At 46.4% G+C, this 23097-nt stretch overlaps 1 protein-coding gene across 6 annotated transcripts in view; it reads left to right on the top strand.

Annotated features, from left to right (window-relative positions):
* The window catches only part of gdpd5b (glycerophosphodiester phosphodiesterase domain containing 5b), a 369021-nt gene extending 346177 nt beyond the window's left edge, over positions 1-22844 (top strand). For 5 of the 6 annotated variants that reach the window (XM_072262580.1, XM_072262581.1, XM_072262583.1 and 2 more), the window contains 3 exons: positions 3334-3348; positions 19201-19313; positions 20719-22844. In XM_072262580.1, coding sequence (XP_072118681.1) covers positions 3334-3348; positions 19201-19313; positions 20719-20843 — 253 coding nt within the window. In that variant the 3' untranslated portion in view covers positions 20844-22844. The remainder of the gene's footprint in view (positions 1-3333; positions 3349-19200; positions 19314-20718) is intronic. The other variant, XM_072262584.1, reaches the window with a different exon arrangement.
* Positions 22845-23097: the final 253 nt, after the last annotated feature.

Below are 23097 nucleotides of genomic sequence, written 5' to 3'. Positions count from 1 at the left end.
CAGATTCACCACTCTCTGGGGAAAAGCAGTTTCTCCTCATCTCCATCCTAAATCTACTCCCTGGAATCTTGAGGCTATGTCCCCTAGTTCTAGTCTCACCTACCAGTAGAAACAACTTCCCTGCCTCTATCTTATCTATCCCTTTCATAATTTTATATGTTTCGATGAGATCTCCTCTCATCCTTCTGAACTCCAGCGAGTACAGCCCCAGGTGACTCAATCTCTCCTCATCGTCTAACCCTCTCATCTCTGGAATCAACCTGGTGAACCTCCTCTGCACTGCCTCCAAAGCCAGTATATCCGTCCTCAAGTAAGGAGACCAGAACTGCACACAGTACTCCAGGTGCGGCCTCACCAGTAGCCTGTACAGTTGCTGCATAACCTCCCTGCTCTTAAATTCAATCCTTCTAGCAATGAAGACCAATATTCCATTTGCCTTCTTGATAGCCTGCTATACCTGCAAAGAGGTCCTACGGCCCATCTAGTTTGTGCTGAACTATTAATCTGTCTAGTCCCAGCAAACCCGCTCGAGGACCATAGCCCTCCATACCCCTCCCATCCAATCTTCTCTTAAGTTTCGACATCAAACTGGTATCCACCACTTCCGCTGACAGCTCATTGCGCGCTCGCACCACTCAGATTCCCATCAGATTCTCCACAGGTTCACCCTTATCCCAAACAAACTCTTGTTCTAGTCTCACCCAACTTCAGTGGAAAAAACCGGCTTGCAATATACCCCATCGCTACCTCTCATAAATGTTGTATACCTCTATCAAATCTCCTCTCATCCTCCTACACTCTGTGGAATAAAATCTGAACCTATTCAACCTTTCCCTCTAACTCATGTCCTCGACACCCGGCAACATCCTTGCAAATTAGTATTAATGAATACTTGAAGATAGCATAGGGTTAGTGGACTGAAGGGCCTTTCTTTGTGCTTTATGCCTTTATGCCTCTGACTCGTATGGAAGTAGGGAGGAGGAGTGGGGGAGGAGTTGAGTTAGGTTGAAGGAGGTAGTGGAGAGATGAGAAAGAGGGCAGAGGAATAGGAGGGAAAAGAAAGTTGTGTTGTGATAAAGTTTGATATATGTTGACATGACTAAAAACAGGCTAAGCTTGGCCTTGTTAAACTGTATAGAAGTGGTAAGTTGTTACTTAGCAAGGCTGATCAAAGCCCATCACCCCTACTGGGCAAAGGCTGCCAATAGCAGCTTGCCAGAGTCCTCTCTCCTGGATAGTTCTTTCAAATTGTCTCCTGGCGTAGCCCATCTTCTCTTGTAGGCAGATATATATCCTATCCCACTGATGAGGTCTCCAGAGCTCTGTATTGCTTTTCTGTAGCTCTGGGTTTTAATGTGATGGAGCTGGTCTTGAATCATGCCGTCTTTGGGAGGGTTGGTGGAGATAGGGAGTGGGAGTTCAAGGACCTCTCTTTCTTCTGTTGAAAGGGAGGGGACAGTAGAAGAATCTCGATGCCAGAGCCCCATTGAACGTCTCCTTGGGAACATTGGGGAAAACTTAATCTTTCCTTGATCATTCACCTCCAAGGGCTGAGTTTCTGATCGGTTGTATTGTGGCGAATTCACTCCCTGCTCATTCCCATCGTGTATGATCGTCATGGACCAAACATCTTCCCTTGGCTTCTGTTATCTCACTAATGGTTTGTGTGTGTGTGTGTCTGTCTGTCTGTCTCTCTCTCTCTCTCTCTCTCTTTGGCTGTGTTTGTTGGTGTATTTGTTGTCTTGCTGATGAGCGTGTGTGTGTGTGTGTGTGTGTGTGTGTGTGTGTGTTTTTGAAAGTCAGTCATCCCTTTGAGATGCATGGATCCCCCTCCTGTGTGTTGGTGTGTACCTTTCTGCTTGCTCTTCTGAATGTCTGTGTATCACTAATCTAAAAGCAGGACCCTGCAGATGCTGTAGGAAATGCTCATCGGGTGACGAAGCATCTGTGGGGAGAGAAACAGCGAAATAGAGTTGGTTTCAGGTCGCTGACCATTCATCTTGTTCTGATGTCCGATCTTCAATCTGAAATATCATCTCTGTTCCTCCCTCCACAGCTGCTGGTTGGGCTGCTGAGATATCTCCAACATGTTCTGTTCTAATCTCAGTGTTTCCTGCCAGGCAATTGAATAATCATCAAAGTTTTATCCCAACCAGCAGTTCCTTTGTAAAGAAAGTCAATCCCTATGTCTTGTGAGGTTTAAGGGCTGCAAAGGGAAATGGTGCCATTGGGTTGGGCTTGTATTGGTGTCACAGCCTACAACTGGGCTTGGTCTTTGACCTACAACTGGCTTTGACCCTTGGCCTACAACTGGCTTTGACCCTTGGCCTACAACTAGGCTTGAGCTTGAAGTGCAACTGAGATTTACCTTTGCCCTCAATTTAGGATTGACCCTTGTCTATAACAGGGTTTGTATCTTGGCCTACAACTGACCTTGACATTTGGCCCCCAACTGGTCTTGGTTTGGCCTACAATTGGGCTTGACCTTGGCCAATAACTGAGAATGACCTTTGGCCTACATTTGGACTTGACCCTTGTCTATAACAGGGTCTGAAGCATGTCCTACAACTGAGCTTGAGTTTAACTTACAGCTGGCCTTGACCTTTGACCTACAACTGAGCGTAACATTTGGTCTGTGACTGGGCATGGTCCTTGGTCCAGAGATGTAATCAGGCCTGAGCTTAGGACTCAAGCTTTAGGCTTGAGTCTTGAACTGGGCCTAAACCAAGAGCTAAGCCTGAAACCAGGCCTTGTCCTAAAACCTGCCTGATCCAACAACAAGGCCGGTGTCTAAGGCTAAGTCTGACCTGAACTTCTGGAAGTTATTCAGTCCTAAGGTATGCCATTTAACACCAAGAACCACCTCTGAGCCCCTCGAGAGGGCCGTGTTGACCTTCCCACTGCAGTCTGTGCAGTGAACGTGAGGAGGAAAAGCACCTGTCTTGGTCTGATGGCAGGGTAGGGTGGGAGCTAGGAGATGCCTTGAACTCCTTTCATACCCAGCCCCTAGCTTTTGCCATTGAATGTTACCTTACACACAGTGATAAAAAAGTGGCTTTGGGTATTGGTCAGCAAATTTCCACCATGTGGACGGATCACGCAAGGTAATTCCTCCGCTTAAGAAGAACAGGAGTAGAGGAGGTATTTTCCCAATAGAAGGTTACATGGTGAACTCGGAAATGTTGAACGGTGCTCCGTTCACTCTGTGCATTCATCTTTTCAGTATTCCCTTCCTTCCCCTTCACTGACGTTATCTCCCTGTTCTTTCCCCCTCTCCTGTTCTCTCCTTCTCTCCTTCTTGCTCTCTCTCTGCTGCACCCTGGCATCTTACAGCTATCACCTGATCAGGTATGGCGGAGACTTCTGAATGACCTTTGACCTCCCCCGGAGTGGGAAGCCTAATTTCCTCACTTCCTCAGAACCTCCCCTCCCCTCCCTTGTGATCCTCATGTTCCTGGCAACACCACTCTCCTTTCCCTCACCTCCTACTTCCACACCCTATCTCTCCTTGGTGTCTTCCTCCTCCTGCCTCCTTCCCTGTCAACCTTCCTTCTTGCTATGGCACTGAGGCCAGGAGAGAGCTCGACCTTTTCCTGACAGCTCCTGAATGTAGGCCTCCTCTGTCTCTCCCTGCCTGCCATCTTACCTATCCCTTCCTCTCCCCAGCTTCCAACAAGTTTATTATTATAGCCAGAGAATAAATCCTGTCAAATTAAGCTAATCCTAGTGAACCTCTTCTGCATCCTCTCCAAAGCCTCCACATTCTTCCTGCAACGGGGTTGCTGGCCTATATTTCTTTGCTCTCTCAAATTATATTTAATATATGTTAATTTATGTTCATCTATGTTAATTTATGTTAATATTTTTAAGAATTACGTGGTTTATGTACTGAGGGAAAATGCTATTACACGTAATTCTTAAAAATATTAACATAAATTAACATAGATGAACATAAATTAACATATATTAAATACATAACGCTGGTGTAATTTGAGAGAGCAAAGAAATATAGGCCGGCAACCCCGTTGCAGGAAGAATGTGGAGGCTTTGGAGAGGATGCAGAAGAGGTTCACTAGGATTAGAGAGTGTGAACTCTAAAGAGAATTTGGACAATCATAAATACAAGAGCGTCTTCAAATGTTGGAAATCTTGAGGAACAACACATAAAATGCTGGAGGAATTCAGCAAGTCAGGCTGCTATGGAGAGGAATGCACTGTCAACGTTTCAGCTCATGACCCAACACATTGACGGTTTGTTCCCCTCCATAGACGCTGTCCGACTTGCTGAGCTCCTCCAGCATGCCTTGCACTGGACAAACTTGTGTTTGTTGTTTTTTTTCTGGAGTGGCGGAGGCTGAGAGGAGATCTGACTGAGGTGTGTAGTATTATGTGAGGCATACAGACTGTATCTTTTTTTCAGGATAGATACATCAATTACCAGAAGGCATGAGTGTAAGGCAAGATAGGGCAAGTTGAAAGGAGATGTGAGAGGCAAGTTTTGAACGCAGAGTGGTGGGTGGCTGGAATGTGCTGCCTGGGGTGTTGGTAGAAGCATTTAGGAGTCTCTTAGGCACATGAATCACTGAACTCAACCCATGGACTCACTTTCAAGGACTCAAGTTCTTGGTATTATTTATTTACTTTTTTTTGTGTTTACACTGTTTGTCTTCTTTTGAACATTGGTTGTTTTCCAAATCTTTGTGTGTAGTTTTTAATTGATTCTATTGTACTTCTTTGTTCTACTGTGAATGCCTGCAAGAAAATGAACCTCAGGGTAGTATATGGTGACATATAGGTACTTAGATAATAAATTTACTTTGAACTTTGAGTAGGAAGAGAATGGAGGTATATGGACCATGTGCAGGCAGACAGGATTAGGTGTCATTTAAGTCAGCACCATATCTTTGTGGTTGCTATGGAAAGGCAAGGCTGTGGACCAGGACCTGTTGGGTGAGTGGTGAAGGTCCAGATGTAGGGCATTTTGTACCCTATACCCTGATAAGGAGAAGTGAGCGCAAAATTATGATAGCATTGTGAATGCAATCCATTTCTGTTTGTTTTGTTTATCTACCATGTTCCTGGGGTGTACTATGGTCAGGATTTTCAGGTCTTTTCAAGAACTTGATGGCGGCGGGGAAGGAGCTGTTGCTGAACTTTGAGGTGCGACTCTTCAGGCTCCTGTACCTCCTGCCTCATGGCAGCGTGGAGAAGAGGGCACGGCCCAGGTGATGATGATCCTTCAAGAGGACATCCCTTCCACAGACGTGGCCTCTTGTAGAGGAGAGCTGTAACCCATGACAGAGCTCGTGCAGTCCACTCCAGGGTGGAGATACGTCCCTACCAAAGGAGGTAGAAGGCTCTCCTTCCTGCCGCTAACCTGCTGGTCACCCTTGGGCAAAGTGTAGCACCTGCTTTGCACACCCCCACCCCCCCAGCTGATCAGGGTCACGTGGAGTCATGGGAGCAGGTGGTGGATGGTCGTCTGAGCAGCCAGTGCAGATCACAAGTCCTGGTTATGCGACCACTGATACCAGGCAGGCAATCTCTGAAAGTATTGATAGTGGCAGGGGTCACCTGTCTTGTGAAGACACTGCCCAGAAGAAGGCAATGGCAAACCGCTTTTGTGGAAAAATATGCCAAGAACAATCATGGTCATAGAGAGACCATGATCACACAAGTCATACGACACAGAACATAACAAGTGAACAGTACATACAATTATGTTTCGTAACTCCAAAATTAATTGAAAGAAAAAGTCCAAAATACAGCTCTAACTTCATGTTTACTTTGAGCGAGATGTGCACCTATCACACAGTAGTGTCATGATGTATGCAGTTCATTTATTTTTACATGCAACCCACAAAAAGTTATTTAAATAAAGAATGCTTAATCAACAACATGTTTGCAGGAATACTCAAATATTACTGGAATGTTAAATACACAACATATACTTACGCTTATCTTCCCACACCTTTCCTCTCATCACCTTTCCCCCAAGAATGCTGAGGCTCTGTAAGGCATTGGTCAGACTGCACTTCAAAGTTCAAGTTTAATTGTCATTCAGCCATACATAAATGCCCATAAATACCTTGAAACAAAGCAGCATTACTCTGGGGCCAAAGTGCAAAACACAGCATCAACCGTGACGCACAGCACCAGGCACATATAAAGTAGCGAGCACATATAAAACGTCAATAAAATGCAGTCACAGATCCCGAGTCCACGAATGTTGCAGGAACCTGCAGTCACAGACAATACAGCTTGTCTTCTGCCGAGCGGACACTGGGAGGCAGCACTGAGCCCTGCTTGGACGCCACGCCACACCGCCTCTCTGATGCCTCTCTCCTGGTGGCGGTAAACAGGTTACACTGCGGCTTGAGGCAGCCCTGCCGTCCGCCAGTAAATCAGTGAATCAGGCTAACAGCATTCCACATCAACAATGTCCAGCAGGGTTTTGCTATCACAAGGAGAACTGAGGGCTATCCGGTAGGGAAATTCTAAGCAGTTTCTGGAGTAGGTAACATGGTCAGCACAACATTGTGGGCCAAAGGGCCTGTGATGTGCTGTAGATTTCTATGTTCTATGTTAAGAAAAGTGTCTAAGATGATCACTCATGGTTGGACTACAAAACTTTGTGCACCAATTCCTCTGACGCAGCAGCACGATCCAGACCAAGTCCAGCTCCTTCAGTTTCTACGCCAATGAACAACTGGCTGATGGGGTAGACCTGTAGTATTTTAAGTTCTTAATGTCCAGCGGGGTCTTGCGATCACAAAAAAAATGTTTGAAAGGGGCAATCACACCTTTGGTTGACCCCGTAGGAGCCGCTGCGATCGAACGCGTCACCATCTTACTGGAAGCATTGTGAGCAGCTTTGGGCCCCTTATCTACGAAAGGGCGTGCTGGGATTGGAGAGAGTCCGCAGGAAGTTCACGTGAATGATCCCAGGAGTGAAAGGGGTTAATGTATAAGGAACATTTGATGGCTGTAGGCTTGTACTCACTGGAGTTTAGAAGAATGAGGAGGGATGGCATTAAAACCTATCCATTGTTGAAAGGATGTGGAGAGGCTGTTTCCTGAAGTGGTGGAGTCTATGTCCATTGGGCACAGCCTCAGAATAGAGGGACATCCATTTAGAACAGAGATGAGGAGGAACGTCTTTAGCCAGAGGGTGGTGAGTCTGTGGAATTCATTTCCATGGATGCTGTGGAGGCCAAGTCATTGGGTAGATTTAAAGTGGAAATTGATAGGTTCTTGATTAGTCAGAGGGTCAAGGATTACGGGGAGAAGGCAGGAGGATGGAGGTGAGAAGGATAATACTGGCGGAGAAGACGCGCTGGGCTGAATGGCCTAATTCTGCTCCTATGTCTTATGGCCTAAGGTTTGTGGTGTTAATGAACTGTTCACATATGCACACTCACTGCACTCCATACCTACACACCACAGGATACACACACGCTCAGATTTCATTGGGACACCCCACCCATACTAATCATTACCTAAACAATGCTCCCAGTGTGTCGATTGTTCCATTGTCAACATTGCAAAACAATAAATACATTGAACATTAACAGCCAAAATCAAAATTATCCTTTAAGCAAAAAAATACTATAGATGCTGAACATCTAACATAAAAACAGAAAATGCCAAAAGACTCAGGTCACGGGCCTGAAATATTGAGTCTATTTCTCCCCCAGCAGGTGCTGACTAACCCACAGATATCAGCAGTATTTTGTCCGTTTAGCTCTTACACGGCGTTATTATTGGCGGAATGCATCTGAGAGCTGGGTTTCAGCCTGTGCAGGGGTTCAAGCTCCTGCAGTAAACAGGCAGAATTGTGCCTGTGCTCAAGATGAAGTAGCAGAGGCGAATCCTGTACTTGATTCCAGTCTATTCACTTCTAGTGTGTTTGAGCGCATGTATAAAGGAGTGTGTGCGTGTGTGTGTGTGTGTGTGTGTGTGTGTGTGTAAATGTGTGTAAACTTGTGTGAGTGTGTTTATGGTGTGATAGTATGTGAATGTGTGAATGAGGGTGTGTGTGTGAGAGTGTGTGTCTGTGTGTGTGTGTGTGTCTGTGAGGGTGTGTGTGAGGGTGTATGTGTGTCTGTGTGTGAGGGTGTGTGTGTGACAGTATGTGAGGGTGTGTGTATGTGTCTGTGTGTGGGGGGTGTATGAGGTTGTGTGTGTGTGTGAACATGTGTGTGAGGGTGTGTGTGTGTGTGTGTGGACATGTGTGTGAGGGTGTGTGTCTGTGTGTGTGTGAGGGTGTGTGTCTGTGAGGGTGTGTGTGTGTGAGGGTCTATGTGTGTCTGTGTGTGAAGGTGTGTGTATGTGACAGTATGTGAGGGTGTATGTGTGTGTGTGTGTGAGGGTGTGTGTATGTGTGTGAGGGTGTGTGTCTGTGAGGGTGTGTGTGTGTGTGAGGGTGTGTGTCTGTGAGGGTGTGTGTGTGTGAGGGTGTGTGTGTGAGGGTGTATGTGTGTCTGTGTGTGAGGGTGTGTATGTGTGTGTGTGACAGTATGTGAGGGTGTGTGTATATGTCTGTGTGTGAACATGTGTGTGTGTGTGAGTGTGTGTGTGTGTGCGTGCGCGCGCGCACATGACAATGGGATATAGGAGTAGAATTAGATTATTCAGCCCATCGAGTTTTCTCTGACATTCCAGTCTCCTGGCTTCTCCCCGTAACCCTTGACACCCTGACTAATCAAGAATCTATCAACCTCTGCTTGAAATAAACCCAATGACCTGGCCTCCACAGCCACCTGTGGCTTCACTCATATCATGATAGCTGATGTTGGTTTATTTGGTATTTGGAATTACAAGTGGAATTGGTTCATTACTGTCACATGTATCGAGATGCGATAAAAAGATTCTGTTCACATGCTATCCAGGCAGATTATTTTGTACATCAATACACTGAGGTGGCCAAAAGATCTTTTACACAGAATATTGGGTGCATGGAAGCTCCTGCCAGGGGTGGTGGTAGAGGCAGATACATTAAGGACATTTAAGAGACTGTTAGGCAGATAGATGCGAGAGAAATGGGGGTCTGTGTGAGAGAGAAGGTTACAAGCTGAGCACAGCATAGTGGGCTGAAGGGCCTGTACTGTTCTGTGTTCTATGAACACGGAATGGAAGATATAGTGTCACAGCTGTGGAGAATCTGCAGTGCTGGTAGACACATACATTGATGTTGCAACCCTCCGGCAGTTTGTGTGCAATGCTTAGGAATCCTGGCTATTTTCTCGATTAAAGTTCAAAGTAAATCTGTTACAATATGTCATATATGCCATATATGTTGCCATATACAAGCCTGAGATTCACTTCCTTGCGAGCATACCCGGTTAATCCAAAAGCCATAACAGAACCAATAAAGGTCCGCCCCCAACAAGACAGGACAGACAAGCAGCCAGTGTGCAAAAGACAACAAACTGTGCAAATACAAAAGGAAAAAAAAAGTAATAATAGTAAATAAGCAATAAATATCGAGAACATGAGGTGAAAAGCCCATGAAAGTGTGTCCTGGGACACAGTGGAGTAGATTGGTTTGTCCTTTGATGTATGGGAGGTTTGTTTAACAGTCTGATAACAGCGGAATAAAAACTCACCTTGAACCTGATCACATTGGCTGCTTTACTGAGGCAGCAGGAAGTGTAATGGTGGGAAGACTAGTCTGTATGTGTACAGTATCTGTGTGTTTATTTATTTTTTGAGATACAGCCTGGAACAGGCCTTTCCAGCCCTTCAAGCTGTGCCACCCAGCAACCCCCGATTTAACCCTGGCCTAATCGCAGGACAATTCACAATGACCAATTAACCAATTAACCAGTAGGTCTTTGGACTGTGGGGGGAAACCATGTGTTCCACAGGGAGGATGTACAGGGGCTCCTTACAGATGATGTCAGAAGTGAACTCCGAACTCTGATGTCCTGAGCTGCAATAGCTATGCGCTAACCATGACGCCACCGTGGTGCTTATGTGTGTGCGGACAAGGCTTGTGTATGCGTGTGTATGCATGTGTGTGTGAGACCCTGCATGTGTGCACACATGCGTGTGCATGACTATTGGGTGAATACGTGCTGTTGGTATAAGTGAGTTTGAGTATGTGCACATCTCTCGTCCTTCAGATAGTTGGGGATGATATCAAACCGAATTCAGAGATTCATGTACAGTAATAAGGTTACGACTCTGAATATAGGCAAATTTAACATGGACTATAAGACAATGGACGAGAATTAGGCCATCCAACCCATTAAGTCAGCTCTGCCATTCCATCACGACTGATTTATTATCCCTCTCAACCCTATTCTCCTGCCTTGAACCCATAACCTTTGACACCCTGACTAATCAAGAACCTGTCAACCTTTGCTTTAAATATACCCAATGACTTGGCCTCCACAGTTGCCTGTAGCAATGAATTCCACAGATTCCCCACCCTCTGGCTAAAGAAATTCCTCCTCATCTGTGTTCAAAAACAACATCTTTCTATTCTGAGGCTATGCCCTCTGGTCCGAGCTCCCCCACTGTAGGAAAAATCCTCTGCATGTCCATCCTATCTAGGACTTTCAATCGATAGTTTCTCAGAAATTTCCCCCCCCCCCCCCGACATTCTTCTAAACTCCAGTGAGAACAGGCCCAATGACCAAATGCTCCTCATACCTTAACCCTTTCACTCCTGGGATCATAAATTCCAGGGAATTTGTAGATTGGTCTGGGCTGTGCTGGAATCTTTAGGGGAGAGTGACCGTATTCACCTACCAGCTTGTACTCCTTCCCCTCACACAGCTTCTTATTCTAGTTTCTGCCCCCATCCTTTGCAGTCCTGATGAATGGTATCAGTCCAAAACATCGACTGTTCTTTCCTCTCCATCGATGCTACCTGATCTGCTGAGTTCCTCCAGCATTTTCGGTGTGTAGCTCCGGATTTCCAGCATCTGCAGAACTTCTTGTGTTTATGACCATAATGTTAAACTCATAAAATAGTTGATGATACACCACAGTGTGGTGTATTTGGACTTTCAGAAGGTCTTTTATGATATTTTGCCATTGCCTTCTTCTGAGCAGTGTCTTTACAAGACGGGTGACCCCAACCATTATCAGTACTCTTTGGAGATTGTCTGCCTGGTGTCAGTGGTCGCATAACCAGCACTTGTGGTGTGCACCAGCTGCTCATAGGACCATCCACCACCCGCTCCCATGGCTTTATGTGGCCCTGATCAGGGGCTAAGCAAGGGCTACACCTTGCCCAAGGGTGACCTCCAGCTTAGTGAAGGGGAGGAATGCCTTACACCTCCTTTGGTGGAGAGGTATCTCCACCTAAGGCAATGGCAAACCACTTCTGTAGAAAAATTTGCAAAGAACAATCATGGTCAGAAGACCATGATCGGCCACATCATATGCCACGGCACATAATGATGATGATGAATAGTACCATCCCACATAAAAGGATGTTGCGTAAAGTTATTGTATGTGGGATTATGGTCAAACACTGACATGGATTGATAATTGGTCAATGGGACAGAAAAACAGAGTGATTCTTTTCGGCTGGAAATCGAGGACTACTGGGCGAATCCCAGGGATTAGACGGTAAATTAATTTATTATTGCCACCTGAACCGAGGTGCGGTGAATACCTGTGTTTTGCATGCCATCCATACATATCATTTCATCAAATATTAGCTTTATTTGTCACATGTACATTGAAACATTGAAACGTGGAAACATTCAGTGAAATGTACCATTTGCGTTAAAGACCAACACAGTCCGAGTGTCGCCATGCTTCTGGTGCCAACATAGCATGCCCACATTTACTCACCCTAATCCGTACATCTTTGGGATGTGGGAAGGAACCAAAGCATCCAGTGGAAATCCACTTGGTCATGGGGAGAGTTTACCAACTCCTTATAGACAGCTGCGGGAATTGAACCCTAATCGCTGGTGCTGTAATGTGTTACACTAACCACTATACCACCTGATCCTTAGGGTTCTTCCAGGAGTCAGGAATGATGAGCAGTCTTTGTTCCAAAATTTGTTTATTTTAGAGTACAAACAAACATACAAACACTAATCAAACTAAATAAGGAGCTGAGAAACGATGCTAAGAAGGGAATTAATGCTAAGACAAAATAATAAAGTTGGCACTTCTGAAACTCTATTAATTTTATAGATCAGATAAGGGAAATTCCTTAGACAGGAATGAATTAATTAATAGGCTACATAATTAAAACAATTCCATCACGTGGGTAATGTGCTAATACTTGGCCAATGAAAAATGAGAAAGGTGATAAACCGTTAATTTAGCTGCTATACCGCTTTCTGCCAGCTAGTGTGAAAATTACACGAGTTTGTTAAAAAGTAGAAATCTTATAAAAAATATTAAAAAACAGTGGTTTGCAACACTGCCTGCACTGTGCATTGAGGTAGTACAAGCGAAAAGCAATCACAAAATGCATATGAGGTGTTACCGTTACAGAGAGTGCAATGCAGGTAGACAATGAGGTGCAAAGCTATAATGAGGTAGATTGGTATTAGTATTCATGCCTTCATTCTGGGTGGGAGGGTGGGGATACGTCTCTGCAAAAGGAGGCATAATGCATTCCTTCCCTTCACTAGCCTGCAGGTCACCCTTGGGCAAGGTGTAGCACATACTTAGCCCCCCCACCCCCACCGCCCCCGATCACAAGTCCTAGTTATGGTATTCACAAAATAATCTGCAGATGCTGGGGTCAAAGCAACACTCACAACACGCTGGAGGAACTCAACAGGTCGGGCAGCGTCCGTGGAAAAGATCGGTCGATGTTTTGGCCCGAAACGTCGACCGATCTTTTCCACGGATGCTGCCCGACCTGCTGAGTTCCTCCAGCGTGTTGTGAGTGCTAGTTATGGTATTGATTTACAATTGTCACATGATATGATATGACTATGAAGACACGTAGTCCTCTTTTATTATCATTTAGTAATGCATGCATTAAGAAATGATAAGTTATTTCCTCCGGTGTGAAATCACAAAACACAGGACAAACCAAGACTGAAAAATCTGACAAAACCACATAATTATAACATATAGTTACAAACAGTGTAACAATACCATAACTTGATGAAGAAGTCCGTGAGCACAGTGAAGTTCAAAGTCTCTCAAATGTCCCACATCTCACGCAGACGGGAGAAGGAAGAAAAACTCTCCCTGCCATGCCGGCCACAATCCGACTCTGAGTCATCTGAAAACTTCGAGCTCTGATCAGCTCTCCGACACCGAGTACCGAGCGGCATCTCTGTCCGAGCGATTCGACCTCCTTCTCGGTTGCCAAAAGCAGGCAAGGCCAGGGATTTTGAGGCCTACCCTCCGAAAGATTCCCGACCACACAGTAACGACAGCAGCGAATGGGCATTTCAGAAATTTCTCCAAATGTTCCTCTGTGCTTTCACGTCCATTCTCCATCAAATCAGAATTCTCCATGGCCCTATTCAACAGATACGATATCATTTTCAATGGAGAGCTGCGCATGCGCGGCGCGCCACCATCTTCTCCTCCCGCCCTGTATCGAGTTTCAGTGAAAAGTTGTCTTGTACACTCTTCATATAGATCAGATCATTACATAGTGCATTGAGGTAGAACAAGGTAAACCAATAACAATGCAGAAAAAGTGTAAAAACTACCAGAATAAGTGCAGTGCAGATAGACAATAAGGTGCAAAATCACAATGAGGTAGATTGTGAGGTCAAGAGTCCATCCTATCACACTTGGGGACCTATTCAAGTCTTATAACAGTGGGATAGAAGCTGTCCTTGAGCCTAATGGTGCGCACTTTCGGGCTTTGTATCCTCTGCCCAGTGCACGATGGGAAAAGAGAGGAGGTCCAGGATGAGTGGAGACTTTGATTACGTTGGCTGCTTTACCGAGCCTCTTTCTCCCTCCATGCTTTGTGCACGCGCACGTTGAACAGATGCGCTTTGAATGAGTGTGTGCATGTTTTCTCTGGGCGTTATGTGTGTGCATTGGGTGCACGTATGCGTACCCGAGTGTGAGCTCACTTGCTGAAGGAGTGAGTGTGCAAGAACCTATTGAGTGTGTAAGTATCTAGAAATAAGCGAGTGTGCAAGAGCCTATTGAGTGTGTAAGTATCTAGAAATAAGCGAGTGTGCAAGAGCCTATTGAGTGTGTAAGTATCTAGAAATAAAAGTCACCTGCTCAACCCTCCCCCCCAATGGCTTAACCCGTAAGACCATAATGGATAGGAGCTGAATGAGGCCATTTGGCCCATTGAGACTGCTCCACCATTCCATCATGGCCGATGCATTTTTCCTCTCAACCCTATTCTCCCCATAACCCTTCATGCCCTGAATAATCAAGAGCCTATCAACCTCTGTCTAAATTATCCCCAATGACCTGGCCTCTACTGCCGCCTGTGGCAATGAATTCCATGGAATCGTCACCATCTGGCTAAAGGAATTCCTCCTCATCTCCATTCTGAAAGGACATCCCTCTATTCTGAGGCTGTGCCCTCTGGTCCTAGACTCTCCCACCATAGGAAACATCCACTCTACCTAGGCCTTTCAACATTTGATAGGTTTCAGTGAGGTCCCCCTTTCATTCTCCTATATTCCAGTGAGTATAAACCCTTTTCCTGGCTGCCATTGCATCTCCACCGCCCTAGCCCCTTGAATTCCCTCATCTCCCAGAGATGTGTGGGTCCCAGCTTATTGACTCATTACCCACAAGCCCTGATGGAGAAGGAAGCAAAGACCTACCTTTGCTCCTGACCTTGGTCCAACACAGTGGTGTTCTGTGGCAATATCTCTGGATAGGGCTTCAGATTCAGTTTTTGAAGCCACTTCTGTGCTGGAAAGAGACCGTGGGTTGAATCTGTCAGCATTGTCACATGTGCAGAGGCGTGAAAGTGAAAGGCGTGTCTTGCATAATGTTCACACAGATCAGATCATCACACAGTGCATTGAGGTAGAACAAGATAAAGCAGTAACAGAATGCAGAATGAAGTGTAACAGCTACAGAAAAAGGGCAACAAATGATAAACACAAGATAATCTGCCAGTGTTGGAAATCCAGAGCAACACACACAAAACGCTGGCGGCAGAGGAGGTAAAGACTGAAGTGCAAGACCATAACACGATAGATTGAGGTCAAGAGTCCACCTTAACTGTACCAGAGAATCAATCAATACTTTTAATAGTGGGTTAGAAATTGTCTTTGAACCTGGTGGTAGGTGCTTTTCCATCTTCTCCCTGATTGGAGAAGGCTGAGGAGAGAATGTCCGGGGTGGGTGGGGTCTTTGATGATGTTGGCTGTTTTACAGAGGTAGTGAAAAATGCAGACAGAGTCCATGCAGGGGAGGCTGATTTCTGCGATGTACTGAGCTGACCGCTACTCCCTGTAGTGATACTCTGTGACTCTTTGGCAGGTAACAGTGGGGTGGAAGCTGTCCTTGAGCCTGGTGGTACGTGCTTTCTGGCGTTTGTATCTCCTGCCGGTTGGGAGGGGGAGAGAATGTCCGGGGGTGGGTGGGGTCTTTGGGTATGCTGGCTTCTCTACGGAGGCCTGTGGTGTGGTGGCATCTGCACTGGACTTTGAGGTGAGCGGTCCCAGGTTCGAATCCGGCCGGCTCCTTGCACGCTTTCCGTCTGTGCTGGGCTAAGCGTCGAGCTAGCAACTCGGCCTCTGTAAAAAAAAACAGACGAAATGCTAAGGAAACGGCAAGTTTGTTGCCCGATGTGCCACAAGGCTGGGAAAGGAACAACAACCACCACCGAGGCAGGGCGAAGTGCAGACAGAGTGCATGGAGCTGCACCTGACCAGTTTGTGCCACACTCTCTGTAGGTCTGAACCTCACTGTGTTAGTTACAGGGCCCTGTCCTGCCCAGCACTTCCATCGGCTCTCCTTCTCTGTTGGGTGGGAGCTGCCTTTCAATGCTTCTGTTTCTCACTCATAGTGGACAGTGCCCCCCTCCCTCCATCGGCACAGCCCTCATCCCACTCTCCATCAGCCAATATCTGAACTGACCCAACACCCATGTCCGATCTGCCGCTCTCAACACCACCCGCCCCCCCCCCCGGCAATTCTCTGCTTGACCCCCCCCCCACCCAACTCCTTGGGCTGTCAGAAAGAGCTCACGGACCGGTGGGAAAGGTTGAACAGGTTGGGACTTGGGGCGGCGCAGTAGCATCACGCCATTACAGCGCCATCGATCCGGGTCTGTCCGGGCTCTGTCCTGTCAGATCCCTGTGACTGCGAAGGTTTCCTCCGGGTGCTCCAGTTTCCTCCCACAGTCCAAAGACGTAGCTGTTGGTAGGTTAATTGGTCATTGTAAGTCGTCCTGTGATTAGTCTAGGATTAAATCGGGGAGTTGCTGGGCAGAGCAGCTCGTAAGGCCCAAAGGGCCTGTTCCATGCTGTATCTCAATAAGTAAATAGATAAATAGACAGATAAATAACCTGGTAGGTTAATTGGTGACGTGTGTGATTGGGTGATGTGGAAGGGCCTGTCACCGTTCTTTATCTCTAAATATAAATCAGATCAATTTATTCAAGAGATACAATCTCCCTCAAAAAATAATTGGCACATAAGCTTTTTTGAACTATGCTCCTAAACTGTGGAATTCAATACTTAAAACTATAAGGGATGCAGACTCAGTTGTCACTTTTAAATGTCAGCTCAAAACCTTGCTTTTAGCTAACATTTTTTGTCTTTTATTTTCATATTTGTTTTTATTTTATCTTCATTTTTGCACTTTATCCCACCATAAAGTACTTTGAACTAATTGTACGAAAAATGCTCCATAAATGAAATTATTATTATTAAAGGAGATAGATAAGATTATAGAGGTATATAAAATTATCAGGGGCATCGATAGGGTGAATGCAAGTGGGCTTTTCTCCCTCTGGTTGGGTGAGACTGGAACTGGAGCTCAAGGGTTTAGGGTGAAAGGTGAGAACCTCTTCACCTGGAGGGTGATGTGATGTGTTGGAACGAGATGCCAGTGGAAGTGGTGGATGTGAGTACAATTGCAACATCTAAGAGTAGCTTGGATAGGTACATAGATGAAAGGGGGCCAGAGGGCCATGGTCCAGGTGTGGGTCGATGGGACTAGGCATGCATGGAGCAGATGGGCTGAAGGGCCTGTTTTGGTGCTGTAGCACTCTGTGACTCTACTGTGCATTGGGCATCATGACATATTGAAGTGGAATTAGGCCATTTGGCCCATCAAGTCTGCCCTGCCATTCCATCACCGCTGATTTATTTTCCCTCGACATCTGATTTATAAGCTGGCTAGCTCATTGCTCAGTCACTAACACATTCCTGAACTTTGGCAAGGAATCCGGGAGCAAGCTTGGTGCCTGATGCCAACATGTCTGCTGTTGGACTCAGTGCAATCCAGGGGTGGGGCTTAGTCACGCTGAGCTGATTGGCTGATATATTCTGCATTCACCACCCACATATTAGCATAATGGCCTCAATTATTTGAGCAGGGCTATTCGACTGAAATAAAAAGAAAAGTGACTCTTTCATATCTTAGTTAATATTAATAAGCACAGTCTTTTAGATTAGATTATGAGGACACTCAGTCCTCGTTTATTGTCATTTAGAAATGCATGCATTTAAAAAATGATACAACGTTCCTCCAAAATGATATCACAAGAAAACACAGGACAAACCAAGACTAAAACTGACAACACCACATAATTATAACATATAGTTACAACAGTGCAAAGCAATACCATAATTTGATAAAGAGTAGACCATGGGCACGGTAAAAAAAAAGTCTCGAAGTCCCGATAGCCCCATCATCTCACGCAGACGGTAGAAGGGAGAAACTCTCCCTGCCATGAACCTCCAAGTGTCACCAACTCGCCGATGCAGCACCATTGGAAGCACCCGACCGCGACAGACTCTGAGTCCATCCGAAAACTTCAAGCCTCCGACCAGCCCCTCTGACGCAGCCTCTCTGAGCACCATCCTCTGCCGAGCGCTTCAACCCCGCCCCGGCCACTGTGCAACAAGCAAAGCTGAGGACTCGGAGCCTTCCCCTCTGGAGATTCTGGACCGCACAGTAGCAGCAGCAGCAAAGCAGGCATTTCAGAAGTTTCACTAGATGTTCCTCCGTGCTCTCACGTCCGTCTCCATTAAATCAGGATTGTGCACGGCACCCTACTTGACAGACAACAGACATCACCACCGGAGTGGCCGCTGTGAGCTACATCACTCTGCCATCTTCTCCCTCCGACTTCTAGTTAAATTTACTTTGAAATGTTTAATGTTGAATAGATTTTAAATTGGTTATCAGAAACATTTACACAAAGTTTCCAAAGGAAAGTGTTCAAGCATAAAAGTCAGGGCAAGGGGAGAATGGCCCAATGCGCACTCAGTGGCCACTTTATTAGGTACACTTGTACACCAGCTCATTAATGTAAACATCTAATCAGCAGCAACTCAAAGCACAAAAGCATGTAGACATGGTCAAGGGGTTCAATTTTTATTCAAATCAAACATCAGAATGGGGGAGAAATGAGATCTAAGTGACTTTGACTGTAGGATGATTGTTGGTGCCAGACAGGGTGGTTTGAGTATCTCAGAGACTGCTGATCTCCTGGGATTTTCACACACAACAGTCTCCAGAGTTTACAGAGAATGGTGTGAAAAACAAAAAAAAACATCCAGTGAGCGGTAGTCCTACAGGTGGAAACACCTTGTTAACGAGAGAGGTCAGAGGGCAGGCTGGTTCAAGCTGTCAGGAAGGTGACAGTAACTCAAATAATCACCCGTAACACCAGTACTGTGCAGAAGAGCATCTCTGAAGGCACATTACATCAAATGCTGACTTGGATGAGCTACAGTGGCAGAAGACCACAGGCATACACTCAGTGGCCACTTTATTAGGTACGGGAGATACATAATAAAGTGACTACTGGGTGTATTTAAGCAATTTGCCCTCATATCCACATGCTCTCTCAAGCTCTTCATCAAACCTTCTCCTCACCCCCCCCCCTTCACTTCTGGCTTCAATCTACCTTTCCCTTCTCCCCTACCTCCCTCCCACCCCTCCTTACCTTTCACCCCTGACCTCTCCCTTGTCTTGAAGGACCCTGGCATCCCAGATTTGAGTGGTCTACCGCAGGGAGGGGGCTCCCAGGGGAGGTGCACCCTCTAACACTGGTTCTGTGTTCCCACCCCCCCCACCCCCTATTTCAGGTGGCGCCTGGGGACCATGAGGAGCTACAACCCCGAGCAGATTATGCTGAGTGCAGCAGTTCGCAGGTCCAGCCGTGAGGTCAACATCATGAAAGAGAAGCTGATCTTCACAGGTAGGGTGCTACCCATCTCTCGCGTCCAGTCCGGTGGGTTCAGAATCAGAATCAGAATCAGATCTATTACCACTGTCGTATGTCGTAAAATGTGTCATTTAATAAACGGGACTGGTCAAAGAACACTGAGGCTGTCTACAAGAAGGGTCAGAGCCGTCTGTATTTCCTGAGGAGACTGAGGTCCTTTAACATCTGCCGGACGATGCTGAGGATGTCCTACGAGTCTGTGGTGGCCAGTGCTATCATGTTTGCTGTTGTGCACTGGGGCAGCAGGCTGAGGGCAGCAGACACCAACAGAATCAACAAACTCATTCGTAAGGCCAGTGATGTTGTGGGGATGGAACTGAACTCTCTGACGGTGGTGTCTGAAAAGAGGATGCTGTCCAAGTTGCATGCCATCTTGGACAATGTCTCCCATCCACTACATAATGTACTGGTTGGGCACAGGAGTACATTCAGCCAGAGACTCATTCCACCGAGATGCAACACAGAGCGTCATAGGAAGTCATTCCTGCCTGTGGCCATCAAACTTTACAACTCCTCCCTTGGAGGGTCAGACTCCCTGAGCCGATAGACTGGTCCTGGCCTTATTTCATAATTTACTGGCATAATTTACATATTACTATTTAACTAATTATGGTTTTATTACTATTTATTATTTATGGTGCAACTGTAACAAAAACCAATTTCCCCCGGGATCAATAAAGTATGACTATGACTATGAGCAGTACAGTGCAATACGTAACAGATACTGCGAGTTTCAATATGAAAAGTTTTTAAAAATTAATGCAAGAAGAGAGTAAAATAGTGTGGTAGTATTCATGGGTTTATGGACTGCTTATGGCAAGATCCTGCACATTGCAGCCTCCACACCAGACAGCGATGCAACCATCAGAATGTGGGAAGAAAGGGTAGAGGGAAAGAAGGAGGAAAGAATGGGGTGAGGGAAGGAGGGAGGGATGAGGGGAGGGATGGGAGGAGGGAGGGAAAGCCAGGGAGGAGTAAGGGGATAGAGGGGAGAAGGATGGGAGGGAGGGATATGCGGATGGAGGGATAAACGGAGGGAAGGATGAAGAGGAGGAGGATCAGGGAGGGAAGAATGGGAAGGGATGAGTGTGTGAAAGGAAGAGTGCAGGAAGAAAAGAATGCGGGGTAGAAAGAATGAGAAAAGAGAGGAGTGCAGGAGTGAAGGAGTGCAGGTGTGAAGGAGTGCGGGGTGAGTCAGGCGTGAAGAGAGGAAGGGGGTGGGAGGGATGAGGGGGAGGAAGAAGTGTGGGAAGAGATGAGTGTGTGAATGAAGGAGTGCAGGAAGGAAGGGATGAGGTGTGGAGTACGTGAGAGAAGGGAGGAGTGCAGGATGGGTCAGGCATGACTGCTAACTGCTGCCTCACCCTTGTCGTTGCAGAGATTAATAATGGGCTGGGCAGCTCGGACGATGGCTCACTCTGCTCTGAGAGCGGTTTCGACGGCTACATGAATGAAACGGTCGCCTCCCCGGGCCACCGTGGGTCGAAAAGGCGCATCAACTGAGACCGGCGCCCTGAGGGGACTCTTGCTTGCCTCCTTCTCGTGACATCTCAGTTGTCACGACGATTTGCCCTCCTCTTCATCTCCACCGCCCCTGATTTTCCCTCCTCCCAGCCAAATCCCCCTTCCTGGCCTGTATTCCCTCACATCTGGAGAGCCGGAATCCCACTCTGTAATCCGCTCCAGGGACCGGGGAGCGGGGTACGGGTGTGGTGGGGGGTGTGGTTGTTGGTGGAGAAGAATGCGGAATGGGAGATAAAGATTCCCTGAGAGACTTTGGACATGGCCTGCACAGAAGGATCTGTGAAGGAGGAATTCCCCTCCCCTCCTCTACTCCACCCCAGTGAGCTCTCTGATCCCCTCAGACCTCAGGCTGGGGCTGTGCACCAACCGGGGCAGAGGGTGAGGAGGGCAGGGTCTGTTGTTACTGAGGCAAAAGCAGGAACCTCTCCCTATCTGCTGTCTGGTACTTTGGCCACTCCTCGCTCCTGCTGAAAGATCTCTGGTTGTTACTTGTGTCTCTCCTTTGGCCAGTTGTATGCTCAGTTTACATTCAGTGGACGTGTTAAGGTTATATATAAATATATGGGAAAAAAAAACACTTGTAAATGTCCAGCAGTATTGAGAAGCACGCACCCCATTTCTTTGTTATTTCTACTTGTGGGGATTACCTCAGGGTTTTGGTTTTCGGTTTTTGTCTCCAAAGATGGATTGGTGGACTCAAAACTCTGTGTGTGTGTGTGTGTGTGTGTGTGTGTGTGTGTGTGTGTGTGTGTGTGGTGCATGGTGCATGTCCAGTTTTGGCTGGAGGTTTTCAATGAAATATGCCTCATCAAACATACAAGAGACCACAGATCATAAACACAAGAAACTCTGCAGATGTTGGAAATCCGCAGTAGCACTCACAAAAATGCTGGAGGAACTCAGCGAGTCATAGAGTCATACTAAAGTACAGCCCAGAAACAGCTCCTTTGGGCCATCTAGTCTCTGCCAAAATCACTTAAACTGCCTACTCCTGCACCGGGATCATGGCCCTCCATGCCCCTAATCCATGTACCTGTCCAAACTTTGCTTAAACGTTGAAATTGAGCTCACATTCGTTACTTGTGCTGGCAGCTCATTCCACACTCTCATGACCCTCAAGTTACCCTTAAACTTTTCACCTTTCACCCTTAACCCATGACCTCTGGTTGTAGTCCCACGCAACCTCAGGGGAAACAGCCTGCTTGCATTTATCCTATCTACACCCCTCATAATTTAGTATACCTTGATCAAATCTCCCCTCAATCTTCTAAGTCAAAGGAATGATGTCCTACCTATTCAAGCAGGCAGTATCCATGGAAATGAATAAGCAGTTGACATTTCGGGCCAAGACCCTTCATCAGGATTGGAAAGGAAGGGGGGAGAAGATAGAATAAGAAGGGAGAGGAGGAAGAAGACAAATTGGCAAGTGATAGGTGAAACCAGGTGAGAGGGAAGGTAGGTAGTTGAGGGAGTGGTGATGAAGTAAGAAACTGAGAGGGGATGGGTGGAAGAGGGAAAGGGTTGAAGAAGACGGAATCTGATAGGTGAGGAGAGATGACCTTGGAGTAAAGGGAAGGAGGAGAGGCTCCAGAGGGCGACGATGGGCGTTGAGGAGAAGAGGTGAAGGGGAGCCAGAGTGGGGATTGGAAGTCGAGGGAAGGGGGAAAATTACCAGATATCAGAGAAATCGATGTTCATGCAATCAGGTGACTACCCTGATGGGAAATAGTCACAAGTTAAAATTGTATCTCTTTATATTAGCCATTTCCACCCTGGGAAAAGGTCTCTGGCTATTCACTCAATCTATGCCTCTTATCATCTTGTTCACCTCTATCAAGTCACCTCTCATCTTCCTTCACACCAAAGAGAAACGTCCTAGCTTGCTGAACCTCAAGATACATGCTCTCTAATTCAGAGATGATAAAATCTGCAGATTCTGGAAATCCAAGCAATGCGCACAAAATGCTGGAGGAACTTAGCAGCCCAGGCAGCATCTATGGAGAAGAGAAAACAGTCAACATTTTGGGCTGAGTCCTGATGACATTGACCATTTACTCTTTTCCATAGATGCTGCCTGACCTGCTGAGATCCTCCAGCATTTTGTGTGTGTTGCTCTCTATCCTAGGCAGCATCCTGTTAAATCTCCTCTGCAACTTCTCTAAAGCTTCCACATCCTTCCTATAATGATGCAACCAATATTGAACACAATACTCTAATTGTGGGTCCTCCAAGA

This window comes from Mobula birostris, chromosome 7 (assembly GCF_030028105.1).
Source record: "Mobula birostris isolate sMobBir1 chromosome 7, sMobBir1.hap1, whole genome shotgun sequence".
Lineage (NCBI taxonomy): Eukaryota > Metazoa > Chordata > Chondrichthyes > Myliobatiformes > Myliobatidae > Mobula > Mobula birostris.
This window is presented reverse-complemented; position numbering and strand designations above follow the sequence as displayed.